The sequence below is a fragment of the Pararge aegeria genome, chromosome 9 (assembly GCF_905163445.1).
Source record: "Pararge aegeria chromosome 9, ilParAegt1.1, whole genome shotgun sequence".
Classification (NCBI taxonomy): Eukaryota; Metazoa; Arthropoda; class Insecta; order Lepidoptera; family Nymphalidae; genus Pararge; species Pararge aegeria.
Window position 1 is genome coordinate 11003369 of NC_053188.1, and position 19756 is coordinate 11023124.

The following is a 19756-nucleotide window of genomic DNA, read 5'->3' on the forward strand; positions in this document are numbered from 1 at the left end:
GGGCCTACCCCAAATAGGGAAAGCGCCAGAAGAATGATGATAGTGAAATATAATATACATTTAATTAATTTGCCAAAGATCGTTATATTATGAAAATTTTGTTTAATTTGCTATACTCCGCGAAAAGCAGAAGAATATGTATGAAACAATTATTCATTGTAAAGTCAACATCTCCTGAGGATGCTCCTGTTTCGGAGCGAAACGTGCGTAGAGGGTACATTTCCGAAGATGAGTTATGTGTGGAGTATAAGGATTGAAGAAATTGAAATTATAAATTACACCATACAGATTCTCGTGCTTTACGCGAACTATAGCAAATTAAGATCGATTTTTATAATATATCATGGAATTCCGCAAAGTAACGCCTGCTTCTATCCAATATAGATCGTTCTTAAAATTCCTATTACGATAAATTTTCCTTGCTATAAACGTAAATATATGACCTAAAGGTGTTATCCATAAGGGTAGATGCGGTTTGCGGTATTTTTGTATCTAGAGTAATTCATTATTTTAAATTTTATTAAACGTCTAATAACTTACTTTAAAAATCTTTGTAACAGCTTCTTGTATAACAGTTTGCTTCCAGTTCTCGTCTGTGGTGTGTACAGACAGATTGTGAAGGGTTACCCCAAACGAGAAGGGTGCCTTAGGATTTGTTATGCTGTCCTCATATCTAACATGTATATCGCTTATTTTAAGCTGGACATTCTTGATAATTTGCGTTACCAATTTTTCAACAAATGTTTCGTCCAGTTTGTCATCTGCAATTATAATTATAAATAGTTACAGCTTATAAGTGTCCCACAGCTGGGCAAATGCCTCTATATATTCCGATAAAGAATTATAGGTATAGTTTACACCCGCCATGCTATTGGCGGGTTACACTTTCTATTGTAAATAGATTTTATAAGAATAACCATGTTGTAAATGCAACAGAGATTCAACCCAACAACAAAATGTTACATGTCTCAATATATATAAAAAAATCAGAAAAGCCTTTTGTATTGGAATTTTCACTTCAGGTTACTATCAATACATGGCGTTCTTTTGGTAAAACGAGATTAACAACATGATGTAGTATTCAAAAAATGCAACTATTACTAATCAAACCTTTTTCTGCCTCCTTCTTCTTAGCTTCTTCAACACGAGCAAGCTCTGCCTGTTTGGCAGCCAGTGCCATTTTTTCTTCTTTTTCAGGGTCATATTTAACCTCAGCAGTGGGATTGACAATAAGAAACAATCTTTCTATTGTCGCTTCTACAGATGCACCATAAAGATTTTTCCAAGGTATTTTCAGTACAAGCTTTCCTGTAGGAGATTATTCATTTTAGTGTGATTAAACAAAACACTTTAGTATAAATATAACACTTACTTAAGTGTATAAAATGACATGTACTAAACAGGTAAAGCTTCGGCTACTCTTTCGAAGGGGCCGAGTTTGATCCCCGTGCTTTTTAATTTAAAACAATAAATAACACATGCTGTAATGGTGAAGGAAAACATTGTGAAGGAACCTGCATGCCTGCAATATTCTTAATAGTGGTCTCAAGAGCGTGTCAAGTCCACCAATCCGCACTTGGCGAGCATGGTGGACTACTGCTTAAGCCCTTCTCATTCTGAGAGAAGACCCGTGCCAACAACTGTGATATATTTTTGAAAACGCAATGAAACAACTTTAAAGAGTCTAAAAAGTTAATAGTAGTATAATCTTATCACTAACAATACTTCTGATAATAATATAGAGAATTGGCTTTAATCCAATTTTAATTAGCAATAACTGTATCTTTTATCTTAGATTAGCTTATAGAAACAATATATAAAATAAATATTATTTTAGAAGCATCATCATCCTCAGCATATTAAAGTTTCATTTAGGTGTCTATTCTCTCATAGAAAAGAGGGATAAAACACTTAAACTTTTGGAACATAGACCCGTCCATCATTCAATTCCAATACAGGTAGGCACGCTTTAATTATTAATATCACATATTAATGATAATAACTAAGATCAATGGAGCATAAAACTAATGTCTTAACTTTAGGCTTCTAAAATTATTAATTTAAAACTCACTACCTCCATATTTGGCATATAATTAAGAGACAAGTACATGTTTACAGAGTAAGACCTAACAATTTTTATAACTTTTAATCATAATATTGCAGTCACAACTTGTTATCTTAACACTTCAGATAACATGAATATACATACTGTTATGAATTATGAAGGTTGCAATTATTTTTAGTGCCCTAAAATAATATTTGATCACTCATTAATCACTGTATAACATTATAATATAAGTCATACCATATAAAGGTGCTAATTAGGTTCATTGCAACTCAATAAAGTAGTGCTAAATTTAGCAAGAAACATTGTTAAGGTGCAGAAATTTCAAACTTCCCATTGTGGGAGGGGAACTTGTGCCCTGTAGTGGGCCAGTAATGGGTTGATATGATGATGATAATGATGACTATTAATAAAAAGTGCCCAGTAGCAAAGCTGGATACAAAACTGTATATACAAAAATCAATAGCTATAATTATATCTCGTAATATAACATTTTTCGTTATCATCGGTTTTGAAGACAGACTCACATTTTACTAGACAATGTAACTTGTGTGAGTCACTTGACAATCAAACAGGTATTTGAGGGCATGATGTCACTCTTCAAACTATGTTACTCCATATTAATTAGAAGGAGTTCCAAGGTGCATGCTAACTATTGTAACCTTGTTAGTAGATTCTTTATTGATTTTATTTATAGAATTATATTTGGTTGGGTGACTTTCATTAAAGACTTTTTTATTTAAACATATATATAAATTTTCCTGCTTGGATAAAAAAGTTGACCATCACAGGACACACAAAGATTATTATATATATTGTATTTATATATGGTATCAATTAACCTTGAATAGACCCCTGGCACTTTGTAATGTAAAATAAAGTACTTCCCGGCTTCCCCTACAAGTCAGAGGCTCAAAAGCTTCCAAAAAGGAAGTTCATAATTTTATTTGTAATTATTAATATTTAGTTCAGTAAATATTTTAGAATTATTCAATAGTTTATTATCCAACAAGCATTGAACTTTAATCTTTATGTTATTTATGTGGTTATTTCATATATACAATTACCCTAAACATTGGAGGGTTGCAAAAAAAAATATGTCCTTATATAAAGGTTAAACAATAAAGAGGGCTAGACAGGGTTTTATACAAAAAGTTTAAAAAATATTGTTTTACTCTTCCATACCTTGATATGTTCGTAATAATAATCATAATTGAAAACATTCATGACATTGGTTCAGGATGGTGGGCAGTTGTGAAAAACAAAGATTGTAATAGAATTTACAGGTTATAAAATAAATATTGAGTAAAAATAAATATAATTATACTAACTATGCAAAGAGAGGGCCAGACAGGGATTTTTTTTTAAAAAGATTAGAATAAATTGCATTAACCTTCCATAACTTGAGATTTCAAGCCATTGTCTCAGTATCTGTATTTTGATAGTAATAATCATTATTCTAAACATGCCATTGGTTTATCCTTTATCACTTGTAGAGGTCAAGATGACACATTATAACAATTCAAATAAAACTTACATTAAATAGATTTATTTCATCCTTTACCATTTGTAACACATATCAAAGCAATACATGTTTTAATCTTGCAAACAGTAAGTAAGACAATAAACTATAGCAAAAAAATGTGCTGGCATTAGCCACTATTAATTGAGACTTACAGATTACAGACTTGAGATGCAGTATTGATAACAATAGATTAGTTATGATAGATGTAGTACTATTTGATATTTCCATTGGCATAATAGTTGTATTATGAAATTAAGCACATAGGAATTTAGGCCAAGGAAAGAGAAATATTCAAAAGTTCAATGATTTAAATTCTAATTTTTTAATTATTGTTATACAAATCTATATACCACAGAAAATTATAGATACTGTGTTGAATTTTCCGCATATTCTTTGGTTCTAACTTAAGTGTAACAATTAAAACACAAATTTTTCAATTGATGACATATTGTTGGCCTTTATGTTCTAAATACTTTTTGTATCTTTATTTATCTTCTTAGAAGAAAAATAAACTTTTAGTCCTAATATGGTCCCAGTATTATGGATAAACAAAAGTAGTAATGATTGCTCAGATTATTTAATTAGTCTAATTAACAATATTATAGCCAGCCACACTTTGCTTATAGCTCAGTCTGATATTAAGTTCCCAATGGAAGCTCAAAGTTTAAATAGCAAAACAGAAATGAAATGACATGTTGAAAGCATCGTTAAAAAAAATTATCATAAAATTTGGCAAAATGTAACATTTATAGACTTGAATTAAAAAAAAAATTAATAGGCTATACAAATGGTATTAAAATATAAAAAATGCATACCTAAGTGGCCATAAACAGTTTGAACAGGTATGTTGAGTTCTTCCAACGCATTTTGTTTTAAAATCAGATTTTCTAGTACTACGTCACCTGAAAAAATATATGGACATAAAAATATAATTAAAAATAACTTGTAGGTACTTTGTATGACATCACGCTTTGCACGAAACTTACCGCCCCAAATCCCGAGCTTTAGTTGGGATCTGTTTAAATTTTCGACGTAGTCCCCAAGAAACCTGTTCAATACATCTACAACTATAGACTCAAAAACCATTGTAGATTTTAAAAATCTTTATCATTTCATGAAAATATAGAATATTTTTTATCAGGGCATGATAATGAATTCAAAACATAAACATGCTTTATCTGAAAAGCCCAAAAGTGTGGCACATAAAATGTGCCGTATATCCGCTAATTTTTTATAGCATTACGCAACACACAATTATTATTTAGATTGATTTGAAAACTCGTAAGTTCTTAATTTAATTCGTCTAACTCCAAACACAATTAACGAAACCTTCCTAACACCGAAAAACGTAAATACAGATTGCGAAATATCTGAACTTTATTTGCATGTCAATGTCAAAATATCCCAAGGTTCAATTCAATTCTTGTTTATGGCTTTTGTCTGCGCCAACTGGGCACAAGGTATTTCGCCAATGTCTTGTAGATGAAGAAGGCACGAAGGAGATTGATCGGTGAAACTAATGAAAAGTTAATTTTGAATTTGTACCAAGAAATAGTTGTTATTAGCTAGTTAGCTCTTTAACCTAAGGACACAGACAACACATGCATATATATCTTACACGGATATTTTTTGTACATTATACTTTAATTTTATTACTTACTATATATTTACATAAAAATCTACAATAAGGACTGAAAACAAACATTAAAAAACATTTAACACTCAAAGGACGGGGGACTTTGGGAGGAAGAATGGTGGGATTATGAAGGTTAACTCATGTTTCTTGGGACGTAAACTTTTACAGTTCCACTGTAGCAGGGTTATTGGGCCCATTTTGGAGTAGTTTAAAAAGTTGGCTTAAGTTTTTGGCAACGTTGGGCGGTAAGGGAATTTCACTACATGGAGCGACAATACTAAGTAGAAATTCGGAGATAAACTCAAGCATTTTACCTTGGGAGGGAGGGTTCTCAACATTGTTGTTGAGAGCGCATCCATTAGGAAGGGATGAGGAGTAATCACCGACAATAGTCTGAACAGCTTTTTTATCGTAGCCCTTTGCTAGAGGAGCTCGGGGACGAGGAGAGCGGAAAACTGTTTGCCGGTAGGAGGTTTTGGAGGAAGTTACATTAGTAGGAGTAAACATTTCTTTTGTTATCTCAGCATAGGACCTGCGGACAGGAGGAAACTGAGATGATGCTTCAATGTAAGATTTATTATTCTGAGACATGACCATTTTAATAGATTGCTGCCTGGAGAATTCTGGGCAGTCTTTATCAGTAGCAAAATGACTACCAGAGCAGTGTAAACATGTAGATAATTCCTTGATGACCAAACATGAGTCACCTGTATGGGGCTGAGCACATCTGTAGCATCTGGGCTTAGATCTGCAGATTGTTTTAATGTGGCCAAAACGGCAGCAGTTCTGGCACTGTATTGTTGGAAGTTTATATGTTTCAACTGGCAGTGAGGTGTGGTATGAATATACCTTAGCAGGAAGCATTTGCCCCCTGAAGGTTAGGACAACAGATTGGGTAGGCACCCAAGTGATGACACCCTCTGTGACAGATTTTCTGTTCAGTCGCCTTGATTTCAGAACCTCACCACAGCCAGGCGGGAGCTCTAGCGAATCAACAAGCTCGTCCATCGACCAGTCCACGGGAACTCCTTTCACCAGCCCCATTCTGGTTATGTTGTATGTGGGAATTATAGCTCTATATTTGCATAACTTCAAAACTGGACTAACCAGAAAGTTGTTGGCAGCTTGGGCAGAAGTAAACTCTACAGTAATTTTGTTGCGGCCTATATTTTTGACGCCGTCGTGGATAATTGAACCAATTTTGTGTTTGTGCAAGAATTGACCGAAATTTATAGCCCGTAATGACGCTCCAGAGGATGGGTCCTCCACTTCCCGTGAGACTTGGACGATAAAAGGCCCATTATCATCGTCAGAGTATGACTTGGCGCCTTCGGTGAAGGAAGGATGTATGTAAAGGCTTTGAACGGATGGGTTTACCTGAGTAGGATCAGTTATAGTTTTTTTGGCCGCATATACGTTGGTATCCTCTCCTTGTCGTTTGCGAGACGAGGCTGATGCCCCCGGGTCGGGCGGCTCAGGAGGTGTATCTAGATCCATTTTACTGGAAACACTATAACTACAGACACATAATAAATATTTAACCAACACCAAATACGGTTAGATTTATACGAATATCACCAATAACAACTATTTCTGCTGCTGTGTAAATTCACATAAAACACCGAAATTACACCGGAATCTCACTAACACGTGTGCACAAATTGACAGGCCAAGTTACAGTTCAATATAAACAACACCAAATCCTTTTCAAGACGAGTTTACAGTAAAATCAAAGAAAAATTTGAGAAAACCGCGTCCGCCATGTACGAAGTTTCCCGCCGAAAAAAAAAAAAAAAAAAAAAAAAAAAAAAAAAAAAAAAAAAAAAAAAAAAAAAAAAAAAAAGCAAAAAAAAAAAAAAAAAAAAAAAAAAAAAAAAAAAAAAAAAAAAAAAAAAACTATCCCAAGGTTGTCAATAGCTCTATGACAAAATGCACAGATATAAGAGTAGGTCCTTTATATTTAGCTAAATTTGAGCGATAGCTGCAAAGAGGATATAAATACGGGTGATGGCAACCCAAACTACGAAGAATGGAAATTCCTATCTCAGCATTATCCTAGAAGGTGGAGGCTTTACGACTTTAGTTCACTTTGGATAACGACTAAAGCACACAATATATACTTTGCATATTGTCAATGACATTGACTGTGTGCAGGCCTATGGGGGTCCCTGAGGTGACAACAGAGGATTCCGACAACTCTCTTATGGAGGGAAGACCCACTCAGATATCCATACACCTTAATAATATATTAAATATTAGCTTTTGCCGGCGACTTCATCCGAGTTTGTTTTTGTTTTTAAAGCATCCCCCAGAAACACTTCATTTGAGAGATGTCTGGCAGAATAATTAAAAAGGTTTTTTGCTGATAAGAATATCCCTTATTATAAAACAATTTATTTGAATAAGAATGAATACTGCTTTACATATGTAACCCACTTTTGTTTCTACCGGCAATCTATATCTATATATAAAATCTTAGAATACAAAATATAGGTATGGCGGAATTATGAAGGGAATGTGCAAAAACTTTCATCGCATATCCCGGACGAACCCTGTTGTTCGAGACGAAAAGTATTTTGACGTGACAACGTCTTATAATTCGATGGAGCCGGCTGCACGCACGAAAAAACATGACGTTTGCGTCGTTACCTCGCTCTGAGGCGTTCCATTCAAGGCTTGAAGTGCAAGCGAGAGCGCGGAACTAGCGACAAAGAAGCACAGTCGGCCTCCGCGTTGGACATCTGTCTCTCTCCTACTTGAGTGAGCGATGCGTCCGCGTAGACAGCTTCTATACAATAATACATTTACATGTTTTCGGCAAGGATGAAGTGCAGTGAAAAGTGAATGTGGTGTTAATTGTTTATAGCAACGATAATATCTATCAAACAAATAAAATTAAAATTTTCTTTTGAAAAATGCAACCATTCCATCAGTATTTTCTTACGACGTTGTCACGTTCAACTATCGTCAGTAAGCCGACTTTACAGACAACCAATTTTTTAAATTTTAATCCTAAGTATCAGCTATAAATGCACCAAATTGCATTCAAATCGGTTCAGTAGTTTTAGCGTGATACGCGCACAGACCAACAGACATACCAACAAACAGACAGAAGCTCCAAAAATTGCATTTTTACGTTCTATTGCTTATTTCTAACGTATCCCAGTTATCTATTTGCAAAAATATTTTATGTACTTACAGACACGGCTAGTCTACGATTTTATTATATGTATAGATTAATACTTATGTCACCTATCAATAGCCTTTAGTCCAGCCGTGGACTGGTTTCTGGGCTGACGCTGGGCAAATGGGTTCAAGTATACTATTTTAGTCTTTGGATGAGTGTGTGATCGCAGATGGTAGTAGTAGCACGGAGGACGCCGTTGTCCGTTCCCATTTTTATTTTCTTAGTCACTTGGCCTTTTTTGTGATAACTTATCGAACCAAATCTATCAATGAATGTGATTTAAAAATTAGTTACGTGTTTAGCGGACATTTAAAACTAGTTGAACAAATGAAACGAAATTTTGAAAATAAACGACTTTTTATTATTTCATAGGTTATTCCATGGATACAAGCAACAGCGATGAAATCTAAACGAGTACAGAAAAGCACCTCAAACATAAAGCCAATATGCCGCTTTTAATGAAATGATTATCTGGACTTTGCGCGATTGAGGAATATTTTTAAATACCTACTGATAAATATAACATATTTATGTGATTTATTTCTTGTACAATGACAAATGCACAGAATTAAGAACATACGGGACCCTCATTACGCCACCATTGCATGCAGTTCATTGTGTCCAAAAACAGTGAAAACGCCACACGCACATCTCACTTCACACCCGCGGAGTGATGCTGAGCTTACAAACTTTCCCATTTTGCCCATTTTATGGGAAACGTTAAGAACATTAGAGGTGCAACATCTACTCTCAACTGCTAAATGGAATGAAGTGACCTGTTCGAGAAACAGTACTAAAGTGGAGTACTTTTTGATGCTTTAATATTACTTGAGTAAAAGGTTTCTATATGTTCTCAATTCTGTGGACAAATGTTATTCTCTATTACATAAATCTATTACATAGATCTTTTGTTAAAATATTGTATATTAATAATTAATATAGAATATTTTAACAAAAGAATCAATGTATCTTCAATATTGTTAATGTTATGGTAATTAACACTTTTATACCTTTATAGAACATCATTAATATAGATATTGAAAGAAATATATCTGCCTGTACGTTCCGCCAAGGTCGAGCTACTAGATGCAGTGCATAGCAGCTGATCTAGAGTGCATGGAAATGCGTTGGAAACAGGAGTGGACTACACATTCACATGCACTCTGGGTACATACTACGTGACGCAGTCGCTAAATATTAACTTGCAACAGAATTATTTGTCCTTAAAATACGTGAATACGTACCTAAGTAATGCAAATGTCATCCAAAAATATTGTTTGCTGCTTCTGCTCGGTTTTCCCTTAAGGGTTGATCCATATTAAATGGAATAAAGCGAAAATAGGTAATTTTTTGCAGCGCAATGTTCTCTGACAGAACACAGCACAGGTGAAGGTATGCGCGGTGGTCCAGAAAATTCAGGAACCATTTTTATACAAATCGAGCATGAACTGGATGGAGCGTACAGAACTATGAACCACGAGTCCTTAGTAAAAATACGTATTTCATTTAATGCCAGTAAATATCGTGTACTAATTTAAAACATTTTTTTTTCATACGAGTATAAGTTTGTACATTGCAAATAAAATTAAAAAACCTATTAAACCTATACCTAGGTTTTTGTTATGTGGAGATTCATCTTTTAAATATTTTTCAGGCTATTATTGAAATAAATTAAAAATATAACATTTGCATAACAATTTTTTTCACGGATTTCGTTCTGAGTTTGTTCTCCTGCCGTACCGTACTTTACTTTAAAAACCTAGGTATACCTTTAAAATAACAAAAACCATAGGGACACTTTACCTCCAGCCATTTTCTAGACAGCACACACAGACAATTTATATCGATTATATACAATTGAATTAGGAATGTATATGCTTAAAGTTAAACTGTATGCCTAAATCGCCACCACCTGCAGTGCTAGCATATCTACCATTATCTCGACCTGTTTACATGAGACAAGAAGAGAAGATGGGTCGACATCAATGTCGTGGCGGGCATCTTAGTGAAACATAAGAACATGCTTGAATAAAGATAATCAAGCCGGTTTATTTTTCGGTTTAAGTTTACTTTATACATTTCACTATGACCAACCTAAATGTGCTTAAACATTTTAGTTGAGATGTTAAGATGACACTTTAGAATTTTATTCTAGGTTAGGTTAGGTATGAGACACTGATAACAAAATGAATTAAAATATTAATTACTCTCTAGCCTACAAGCAGTTTGATCATTATTTAATAATTCATGAATATCTCTTTTATAACAGTACCTATAACATAATTATTTTTTTTGCTATCTAATCATTATTATGCTGTATAGACTAGTTAATTTAAGATAAGTAAGTTTATATAAAAACACTTCCTAGGGGTGCTACATGAGATTTGAAAGACTAGCGCGTTTGACGAATAACTATTACGAATTTGGCACTGTAATATACCTGTACTGTAATATAACTAGATTAACCACATCCGTCAGAGATAAAAAGCAAACTCTTTTTTTTTTAGTTTTTGTTTACTATTATAAGACCGAAAAAAAGCCACAAATTTTCTTAAGCTATAAACAATAGCATTTTTAAATCTCAATTGGTTTCAATAAATTCCATTTATTGCTATTTGAGATTGATTAAAGTTATTTTAAACATACAGAGGCACGATAGACTGACTTTACTTTAACAAAGCGATTTGTTGAGATCTTTACTTTCAATACATAATACAGCGATGATACCATAATACTCTTTAACAATATGCTTCCTAACAAGTCACACTTAAATCGCATCAGATTGCTATTACAAGCCTGCTGTGTGCATAAATATTACAAGAAAAGACCCAAAGAAGATTGATTAGTTTAATCCGATTCTGACATAAATTACCCCCTTAAGGGGTAAGGATCCAGCGTGTAAATGAAAACCGAAATAATACTTCACAGGCCTTAGAGGTACATTATTTACTGTATCTGAGAATTATCGGTAAAACCGAAACGCTAATAGTATTTTAATAAACATCTGCCTTAGTTTTCACTGAAAGAAATCAGATACAGACCACAAACACATGCAAAATTGAAATCATGTGACTCCTGTCACTTTATTAGGTAAGCGTCGCACAGCGTTGGTACTATGCCCGTGTCGGGCTTTTATCTTCAATTGGGTTGTCATAAGTAACAACACTTGAAAAATAGATATGCTGCTTTTGATTTAATATTTTTACAGAATAATTCCTTTTGAAATATACTTAAGCAACGCTTAACAGTATTTCGTAATTCGTTTACACGTTGTATAAGATATGATTTCAATGTGCATAAGTGACTATATTATTATCTAGAACGTTATTAAAATTCGAAAACATTACTAATAAAACATTTGTAGAAATCGGTTAGATATTATAAAATTATCTTCAATTTATTTTAAAATGCGAACTCATAAACTAATATTCGGGTCTCATGAACAGATATATATCACAATATATTATGTAATGCATAAAATTCATCTTCATACCTTAAAGTAAATAACTAGTTCATTTACGAAAAACTGACTTATCAAAAAAACTGTATCTATAATAATATATATTAAATCTAAAGAACTTATAGAAACATATAAAACATGCTGGCTTTTATTTAACTTTAGTTGAGTTTATTTTCCACGTACCTACTTCTCTGCTACGTAGTATATTACAAAACAATTAAAAATACATAAATATGACATTTTAGTTTCGAAACATTAGTTCCGAAAAAATAAGTATATCATCTATAAACTAAAAAGTAAATAATAAAACAAGTAACTTCTTGAGTTCATTTAACACAGGGCAAATAGACAGCTATTTAGCTTAGAATCTAGGTTTTATATCTTAAACGTATTTTTCTCTTATAATAATTATTTTTTATTAGTATGTGTACTTAAACAATATTAATGGACACCGTTAGCTGGTTTGCCATTTTCAACTACCCCCCTTTCATCTATCAAACTCAAAGAAGATATTGATATATCCTCTTCATCTGAAAAAAAAATTTAAGATTTAGTTTAAACTGGGCATTCAGACTAAAGCCTAAAAAATTAATATATGAATGCATACTTATAAATACAGAAGTTAATTGGTGGATTCATACGAAGCAACAGTAATGTAATGTTATGCGTAGATACGAGAAAGTGTCTTAACAAGTTTTATCCTGGAAAAAGCATGGTTTCTATGGGATACATACACCAAAATGCTATTCTGTTATTACTTCTTCTTGTTCAAATGGATAAACGGACTGTAATGAAATTTGGTATAAGTGTCTTGATATGGAATGGGTCTTAGAATATATTACAATACCTTATCCTACTTATATCACAGTATATAGATGTAGTAATTCGACGTCTTTGATCTCGTGGTCTAAGCCGGCAGATAGACAGCGTCACTACAGTATATCGAGGCTATGTAGGTCCCTTCCTAGTGAGGCACTGTCTCGCATTCCCCGATCGAATGCTCTGTACAAACGACCTCGTCGGACTTCTGTATCTCGCATGCTTACCCTCTGCTTACATTATAAATGCGGAAATGATAATTTGAGCATAGTACTTATAATATTAGGAGGAAAGTAGGCAAAACGCGCGAATAGTACACCTGAACTAGTAAATTAATAAATACCTGAGCTGACGTCGGACTGGTTTCGTGGGCTGAGGCGGCAACCTTTAGACAAGTAATTCTTCAATTTGCCAATAGAAGCAAGTATTAAACTGCAAAGAAAAATGTTTGGCAATCAGGTTTTGTAGTATTGGTTAATTCAATCACTCAATTGACTTAATTCAGTTTTTGAATTGTCATATAAAATAAATTATATTAATATAATAACTAAAAATAAAAATTCAAGAGTGTGGTTGGTGCCCGCCAGGCAGTTGAGTTGTAAGCTGGTATAGTATGGTCGGTAAACACCGCCGCACCAAACCCATCGTTCGGTATATAGTTCTACAGTGGCGTTCCTAGGGTCTTGAATTTCAGCAAGCCTGAATAATATGACTTGGCATGACCTCTAAAAGTTACCGTTCTTGTTGTGCCAAATGAGACAAAGTCAACTAACTCATCTTTGAAAAACACTACGATTAAGGTCAACATGCGAATTATGATTGGAAATTTCAATTGGTAATTGGATAAAGAATTTTCTATGCGCTATTTGCCTAAATTAAAAAAAAACAATAACAGCGACCAAATTATTTATCTGAGATCTAGTGACTTTGAAATTGTATTGGACCTGATAAGCTATTCAAATCATACTAACCAGACACCTTCCTTTTCATAAGAAAAAAAATGAAATACCGCCAATACAATTTATTAGAATAGGAGCATCCAACAAGCCAACAATTTATGTATACTTTAAATTGTCTGCCATATTTTCCTATTGTTAACCAATTAACAACCACCACACACACCTAAGTTCGCCACAAAAACATTTGTACGCAATTTGAGTTCATATTTAATGAAATTTACTTGAATAAGAAAGTGGCATATACTTTGTTTTCTTATAAGTTGAATATTTGAATTGGATATATGATATAGTAATAAGTATTTTTTTTTTTTTTTTGTTTATTATCAAAAACAACATTTACAGATTCCATGTTACCGATGGTACCCACACTAGGTATTCCTGTTTCGTGGGTGCCTATTTACAATTTAACAGCATAAATTTATGTTGTCACTCGAATTACAGTCGATTAAACAATTCGTACAATACACTCTAATTATTGATAAAGTTGCATTTTGTATATTACGCTATACACAAGAAAAGTTTTTCTGTTGAATCATAGGTTAAGGTAGCAAGCCAGGTAACAATTTTTGCTTTTGCCTGATTTATGGAACAATGTTTAATGTCACAAATACTGGTAACTTTATTATAAATAACGGCTTTGCTAAAAGTTTCAGTCCATTTATAGACTATAAATGGACTGAAACGTTTAGCAAAGCTCGACTTGATTCTTGGCAACGGGACCTTAAAGACCCGACGTTTGAGTAGAGTTTTATAATCTTAAGTGGATGTTATTGACTGATGAACTCCATTACCATTATCCAGTACCATTTTTAAAATATATAACTGACGTACACTAAGGACTCTGCTTTCCTGATATAGCTTGACGGTTGGATATCTATAATTGTAGTAGGAAACCAACGCTTTACTTACCCCATAAACGGTGGACTGGGAGAAAGCGGACGAGAGAGATACTCGGGATGGAACTGAACCGACACGTAGTACGGGTGTGTCTCGACCACTGCTACTTCCATACGAGTACGGGTAGAGTCCTTCCCCACAAAACGCAGGCCGCTTGCTTCGAGGCGCTCGATGTATTCCGGATTAACCTCGTATCGATGCCTGTGACGCTCTTCTATCTCGTCTTTCTTGTACAATTTAGCTGTTAAATTAAATATATTCAGTATGCTTATCAAGCTCGCCAACCCATTGAAGCAGCATGAAAGGTCTAAGCCCAAAATCCATATCTTCTATAAGCTATACATGGCTTGTGCCCAATATTTTAAGGAAAAGCTCATGCAATGGAAGATGATCAAATATCTGTTAATCATTGCCATTATTATCAACCCATCGACATGGGTCCCCTCACAATTAGACGAGACCTGTGGCAATGGTTACGGCTGTAGTTTGACAGATGGTCGAACGTTGGTCAGATGTTCAGAAGATCTCAATTCAGAGATGGTCAAAAGATAAAACAATTGTGTTTGGAAAATTTGCATTGACCAACAAATTGCATTTTCTAAAGGAAAATACCTACCAATCATTTTTATCACCAAAGTATACACAGGCAGGTGGTGGAGTATACTGGACATAATAGAAGTGTTTTTATTCTGGAAATCTACCTACTTTTGGTTGGAAGATTATATAAGAGTCCCACGTTTAAAAAAACCGGCTAAGTTTGTTGTGGGCTTCTTCGACCAGGGCGCGTTTGGAACCCTTGTAGCTTTAGTTTTAAGTTGACAAATGTAGTTATCGCCATCAACTCACTTCTATGTTATATTTTACATGTAATGTATGCATTGTTATAAACTATTAAAGGGATAAATAACCACTTCAAAGGTATGAAATGGGTGTTGGAAGACTAGAAATTGGGTAGTTTCTTTTTAAAAAAAATCCTCTTTAATTTAAAAACAAACTTTTAAGTGTGTTAAATAAGGGGATGAAAAATCGTATGGGAAGGTTTTATGTAATGCTGCCTGCACCTGCATCGCTAGTATTTTAATAACCAGTAATACTTACATACAATGGAAGGTTCCAAATATGTTTTCCTCTTGCCCAGCCTCATAGTACCACCAAGATTTCCAGGGTGGTGTTCCGGCATGTCAATCACAAGTTTATCATCACAGTCCGGGTTCACTTCAGTGCTGTTTGCACCTTTCAAACCAAGCACGTTTCTGGCAAACTCTATCACAGCCGCCTGTAAACCGAGGCATATACCTAGCATGGGCTTTTGAGTTTCTCTGCACCATTGGCAAGCTTCAATTTTGCCTTCTATACCTCTTTGACCGAAACCACCAGGTACTATGATGCCACTGTAATCAATAAATAGATTATCTTACACAATGCTTATATTTGAATTATATCTTATTCAACCAGCTTAGTTTGTTGTCGGCTTCTTCTTAGACCAGGGCGCGTTTGGAACCCTCGTAGCTTTAGTTTTAAGTAGACGAATTTAGTTATCGCCATCAACTCTTTTCTATGTCATATTTTACTTGTAATGTACGCATCAAAGTGCCATCTTTGTGCCTATTTGAACAAAGAAATATTTGACTTTGACTATTTATTTCATGTTGATTGACTTAGGCCTGATTTTAAAATCAGAAGTTCGTCAGTCTGAACAGATCATCTATGCAAGATTAAAATTTTTTAGTCAGACTTCAATTTTTGAACTGGTATTTTAATTAAATTTTTTCACTATGTTGATGAGATTTTAAAGTAATATACTTTTATAAAGGATCATAGATTTTAGTCATTAAATGTTTTATGATGGTTAAATTTATTGTTTACGGACATATTTTAAATCAACTAAAGATCTTAAATTTTGTAATACATAGTATTTCTCAGCGCACGCGGATAATAACGTACTACATAAACGCGTTCTCATCGGATTTCCTTTTCAATTACTTTGATTTGAGATATATTGTTATTACTTAAATTTTATATAGATAGCCCACTGTTACTCCCGGATAAAAAGGCTTTCTAATGCTAAAAGATTTATTAAAATCATTACTGTCAGAGTTTATTAATAACAAATAAACAAGCAAATCACTTTTAATAACATCAGTATAGATAAGTAATATAACTATTAGTATTAATTATATACTTACTCGCTTTTACATAAGTCTTGCCATGCTTTGTGATATGCAACAGGGTCGTCAATCTTTGTCTGCTTCTCTAAATTGACTGCTTCAATGTAGGTCAAGATTAGCTTACACCCCGCTGCAATACAGGCGTGTTGTAAAGCCTTTGTAACGCTCGCGTAGCTATCCTCTAACTTTGTGTATTTTCCTACGAGTGCAATGTTAACTTCGCGTCTGAGGTTATCAACTCGTTTAGCAAGATTTCGCCACTTTTGCATAAATCTACAAAAAACAATCCATATACCACCACCATGATGATATTCGAAATAGAAAGTGGTACCTCATGATTTAACTCGATTAGGTCAGCTAAATTAATAACTAATAAGATGAAATCACAAATTCCCAATTTTTTAAATTATAATATTTTTAAAACCAATGCAATGAATTATAAAATTTCTAAATGTATACTTTTAAACAAAAACCGGTCTAAAAAGTATAAACTAATATTTTAGAGAGTGGAAAAGCCAAATTTGATGGATAAGATAAGAATCAACATACCTGCCTGGGCGTGGCATTGAAATGTTAAGTTGCAGTCTATCATTCAAATATTGGACAACTCCCTGGTTTTCCATCAGCAATGGGACATGATACACTGATGTCAAGTCATGAACACAGATCACCTTTAATAGAATAATGTATTCTCTAAATAAAACATATCTAAATTATAAAATTCATCATATGCCATACTCATGAATTTAAATATATTATGATCTGCAGACTGATCACTGAGTCATTAGACATCAAAAATAGATCCATGTAATAATTACGAAAAGCAGCATTATTGTTATATTTAGAAGTTAGGCATTTTGACAATTTTATTTCACATGTTTCATTTGTTCTATGCAAAAAAAACATAGCCACCATGTGTGGCATCTGGTCTTTGTTCCTTCTTGTGGTCTTTAGATCCCCCTAAAACATGACCCTTATCAAAGAGAATTATATAAAAAGAGTAACATCAAATTCTTTATTATCCCAAAGGAAAAAAATCTATGAATTTTAGTTAATATGCTATACATAATTAACTTTCACTATTTTTTATTTTGATAGCTACATTTTCCTTAGTGATTTCAAAATTATATTGTGATCCCCTTTTCATACCTGTTCTGGACCAACATGGCAGAAGTTGGATATCTTTTCTTTAACATTGTGGTTAATAGGTTTTTCGGAACGACACAATATTAGATCTGGTGATAGTCCAAGACCCCGAAGTTCACGCACAGATGACTGTGTTGGTTTAGTTTTTGGCTCCCCTGTTGATTTTGGCTGGAATATAACATAGCAAATATAAAATAACTGCATTGAGAAATAAATAACTTAATTGCAAGCTGATTGAAAAGGCAAGTAGTGATAGCTAAACGTCGATTGCCCCCAAAAGTGAAGTCAAAGTCAAAAGAGTTAAAATCTGAGCATGCACCTATAATTTTTCATAGTTGTGATATCACTTGCTTCCTTGTTGAAGGAAAACATCATGAGGAAACCTACATGCAGGTGAATTCTCCAAAATTTTTCTCAAATGTGTTTAGAATCCACCAATCTGCAATAGCATGTTGTTTATATTCTATAAAATACTTCATGAATTTATTCACAAGTTTTGCATACAAATGTCACTCCCAATTACCAATTTAATAAAACCTTTATAATTTTTGTATTTAAATAAATTGTAGAATAAAACATGTCATAAATACTAACCATTGGCACTAAAGACACATGAGCACAGCAAAAGTTCTCTCTTTTTACTCTGAACTGGAACTGTCTAAATGCTTCGACAAAAGACATTCCTTCTATGTCCCCTATAGTACCACCCAATTCTACAATACAGACCATTGGAGGTGTGTTTTCTGGTGTTACAGGAATGTGAGCTACTCTCTGCACCCATTCTTGTATGGCATCAGTAATGTGTGGGATAACTGTAAAATGTGTATATTAAAATAGATTGTCTTACTATCAATATCTTCATCATCACCAGGTAATAAAAGATTAATAAAGTAGTCATTTGCGTATACACAAAATTGCCATAAATTTTTAGTAAGTACCAGTGTGCCAATCAGTCTATGCTCTTAAACCATCTCTCTGTTGGAGGAAAATAGAGGAGTCCTGTGCCCAGCATTAGGATATTAATATGCTAAGGATGACTTGTATACCTTGCACGGTTTTTCCGAGGTAGTCGCCACGGCGCTCTCGCTCTATAACCTGTTGATATATTTTGCCTGTAGTAATGTTGTTATCCCGGTGCAACGTTATATCCAGAAAGCGTTCATAGTTGCCAAGATCAAGGTCTACCTCACCACCGTCATCTAATACGTAAACTTCACCTAGGAAATAAAAATAGATGCAGATAAATAACATAAAACGCGTACGAAGTAGAGCCACTCCTTTATGACTCGTCGATAGACTAACCGTGTTCGTAAGGGGAGAAAGTTCCTGCGTCGATATTGATATATGGGTCAATTTTAATAGAAGTCACATCAATTCCACAGCTTTTCAAAATTGTTCCAAAAGAACTGGCAATGACACCTTTTCCTACTCCACTTATAACACCACCCGTAACTAAAATATATTTCATGTCAGGCATGGTTGTAATCATAAAAAGAAAAATATTCTTTTAATATACAGGTACAGTATAACCAAAAAAAATTACACGCGCAATTAAAAACCATGCACCTCACGACAAAATATAAACATGAATAAAAAAAATTATTGATGAGTGACGTTCTAGTTTAGACAAGTAATTTTTTTTTATCTTTCCCATACGGAAAAGGCAGAGGTATATCAACGAGTTAGCGTAAATTTACTTCACTCTATACCATCTATGGTTTTTCTGCTGCTCGCAGATAAATTATTTTCAATTAAGTGTATCTCTAAAAATAACTGTTTAGGTGCATTCCTTGGCATTTTTAAACTTTCAATAACTTATCAATTAAATGCCCAATTGGAATGAATTAAAAGTTTTCTACTGCGGTATATATACCCGTGATTATAGCCCATGTTT

At 33.7% G+C, this 19756-nt stretch overlaps 2 protein-coding genes across 5 annotated transcripts in view; both read right to left on the reverse strand.

Annotated features, from left to right (window-relative positions):
- The window catches only part of LOC120626387 (vacuolar protein sorting-associated protein 13), a 54337-nt gene extending 49386 nt beyond the window's left edge, over window positions 1–4951 (reverse strand). For all 4 annotated transcript variants that reach the window (XM_039893902.1, XM_039893899.1, XM_039893900.1 and 1 more), the window contains exons 1-4: window positions 4577–4951; window positions 4406–4492; window positions 1111–1308; window positions 541–761 (exon numbers count right to left, since the gene is read on the reverse strand). In XM_039893902.1, the coding sequence (XP_039749836.1) occupies window positions 541–761; window positions 1111–1308; window positions 4406–4492; window positions 4577–4676 (606 nt within the window). In that variant the 5' untranslated portion in view covers window positions 4677–4951. The remainder of the gene's footprint in view (window positions 1–540; window positions 762–1110; window positions 1309–4405; window positions 4493–4576) is intronic.
- Window positions 4952–11509: 6558 nt separating this feature from the next.
- On the reverse strand, window positions 11510–19453 carry LOC120626256 (CTP synthase). Its single transcript, XM_039893682.1, has 10 exons — window positions 19165–19453; window positions 18909–19079; window positions 18457–18674; window positions 17866–18030; window positions 17266–17387; window positions 16735–16989; window positions 15647–15939; window positions 14561–14789; window positions 13036–13124; window positions 11510–12403 (listed from the first exon to the last, which is right to left on the reverse strand). Exons 1-10 carry the CDS (start codon window positions 19349–19351, stop codon window positions 12315–12317), a joined length of 1818 nt encoding a protein of 605 aa, XP_039749616.1. The 5' UTR covers window positions 19352–19453; the 3' UTR covers window positions 11510–12314.
- Window positions 19454–19756: the final 303 nt, after the last annotated feature.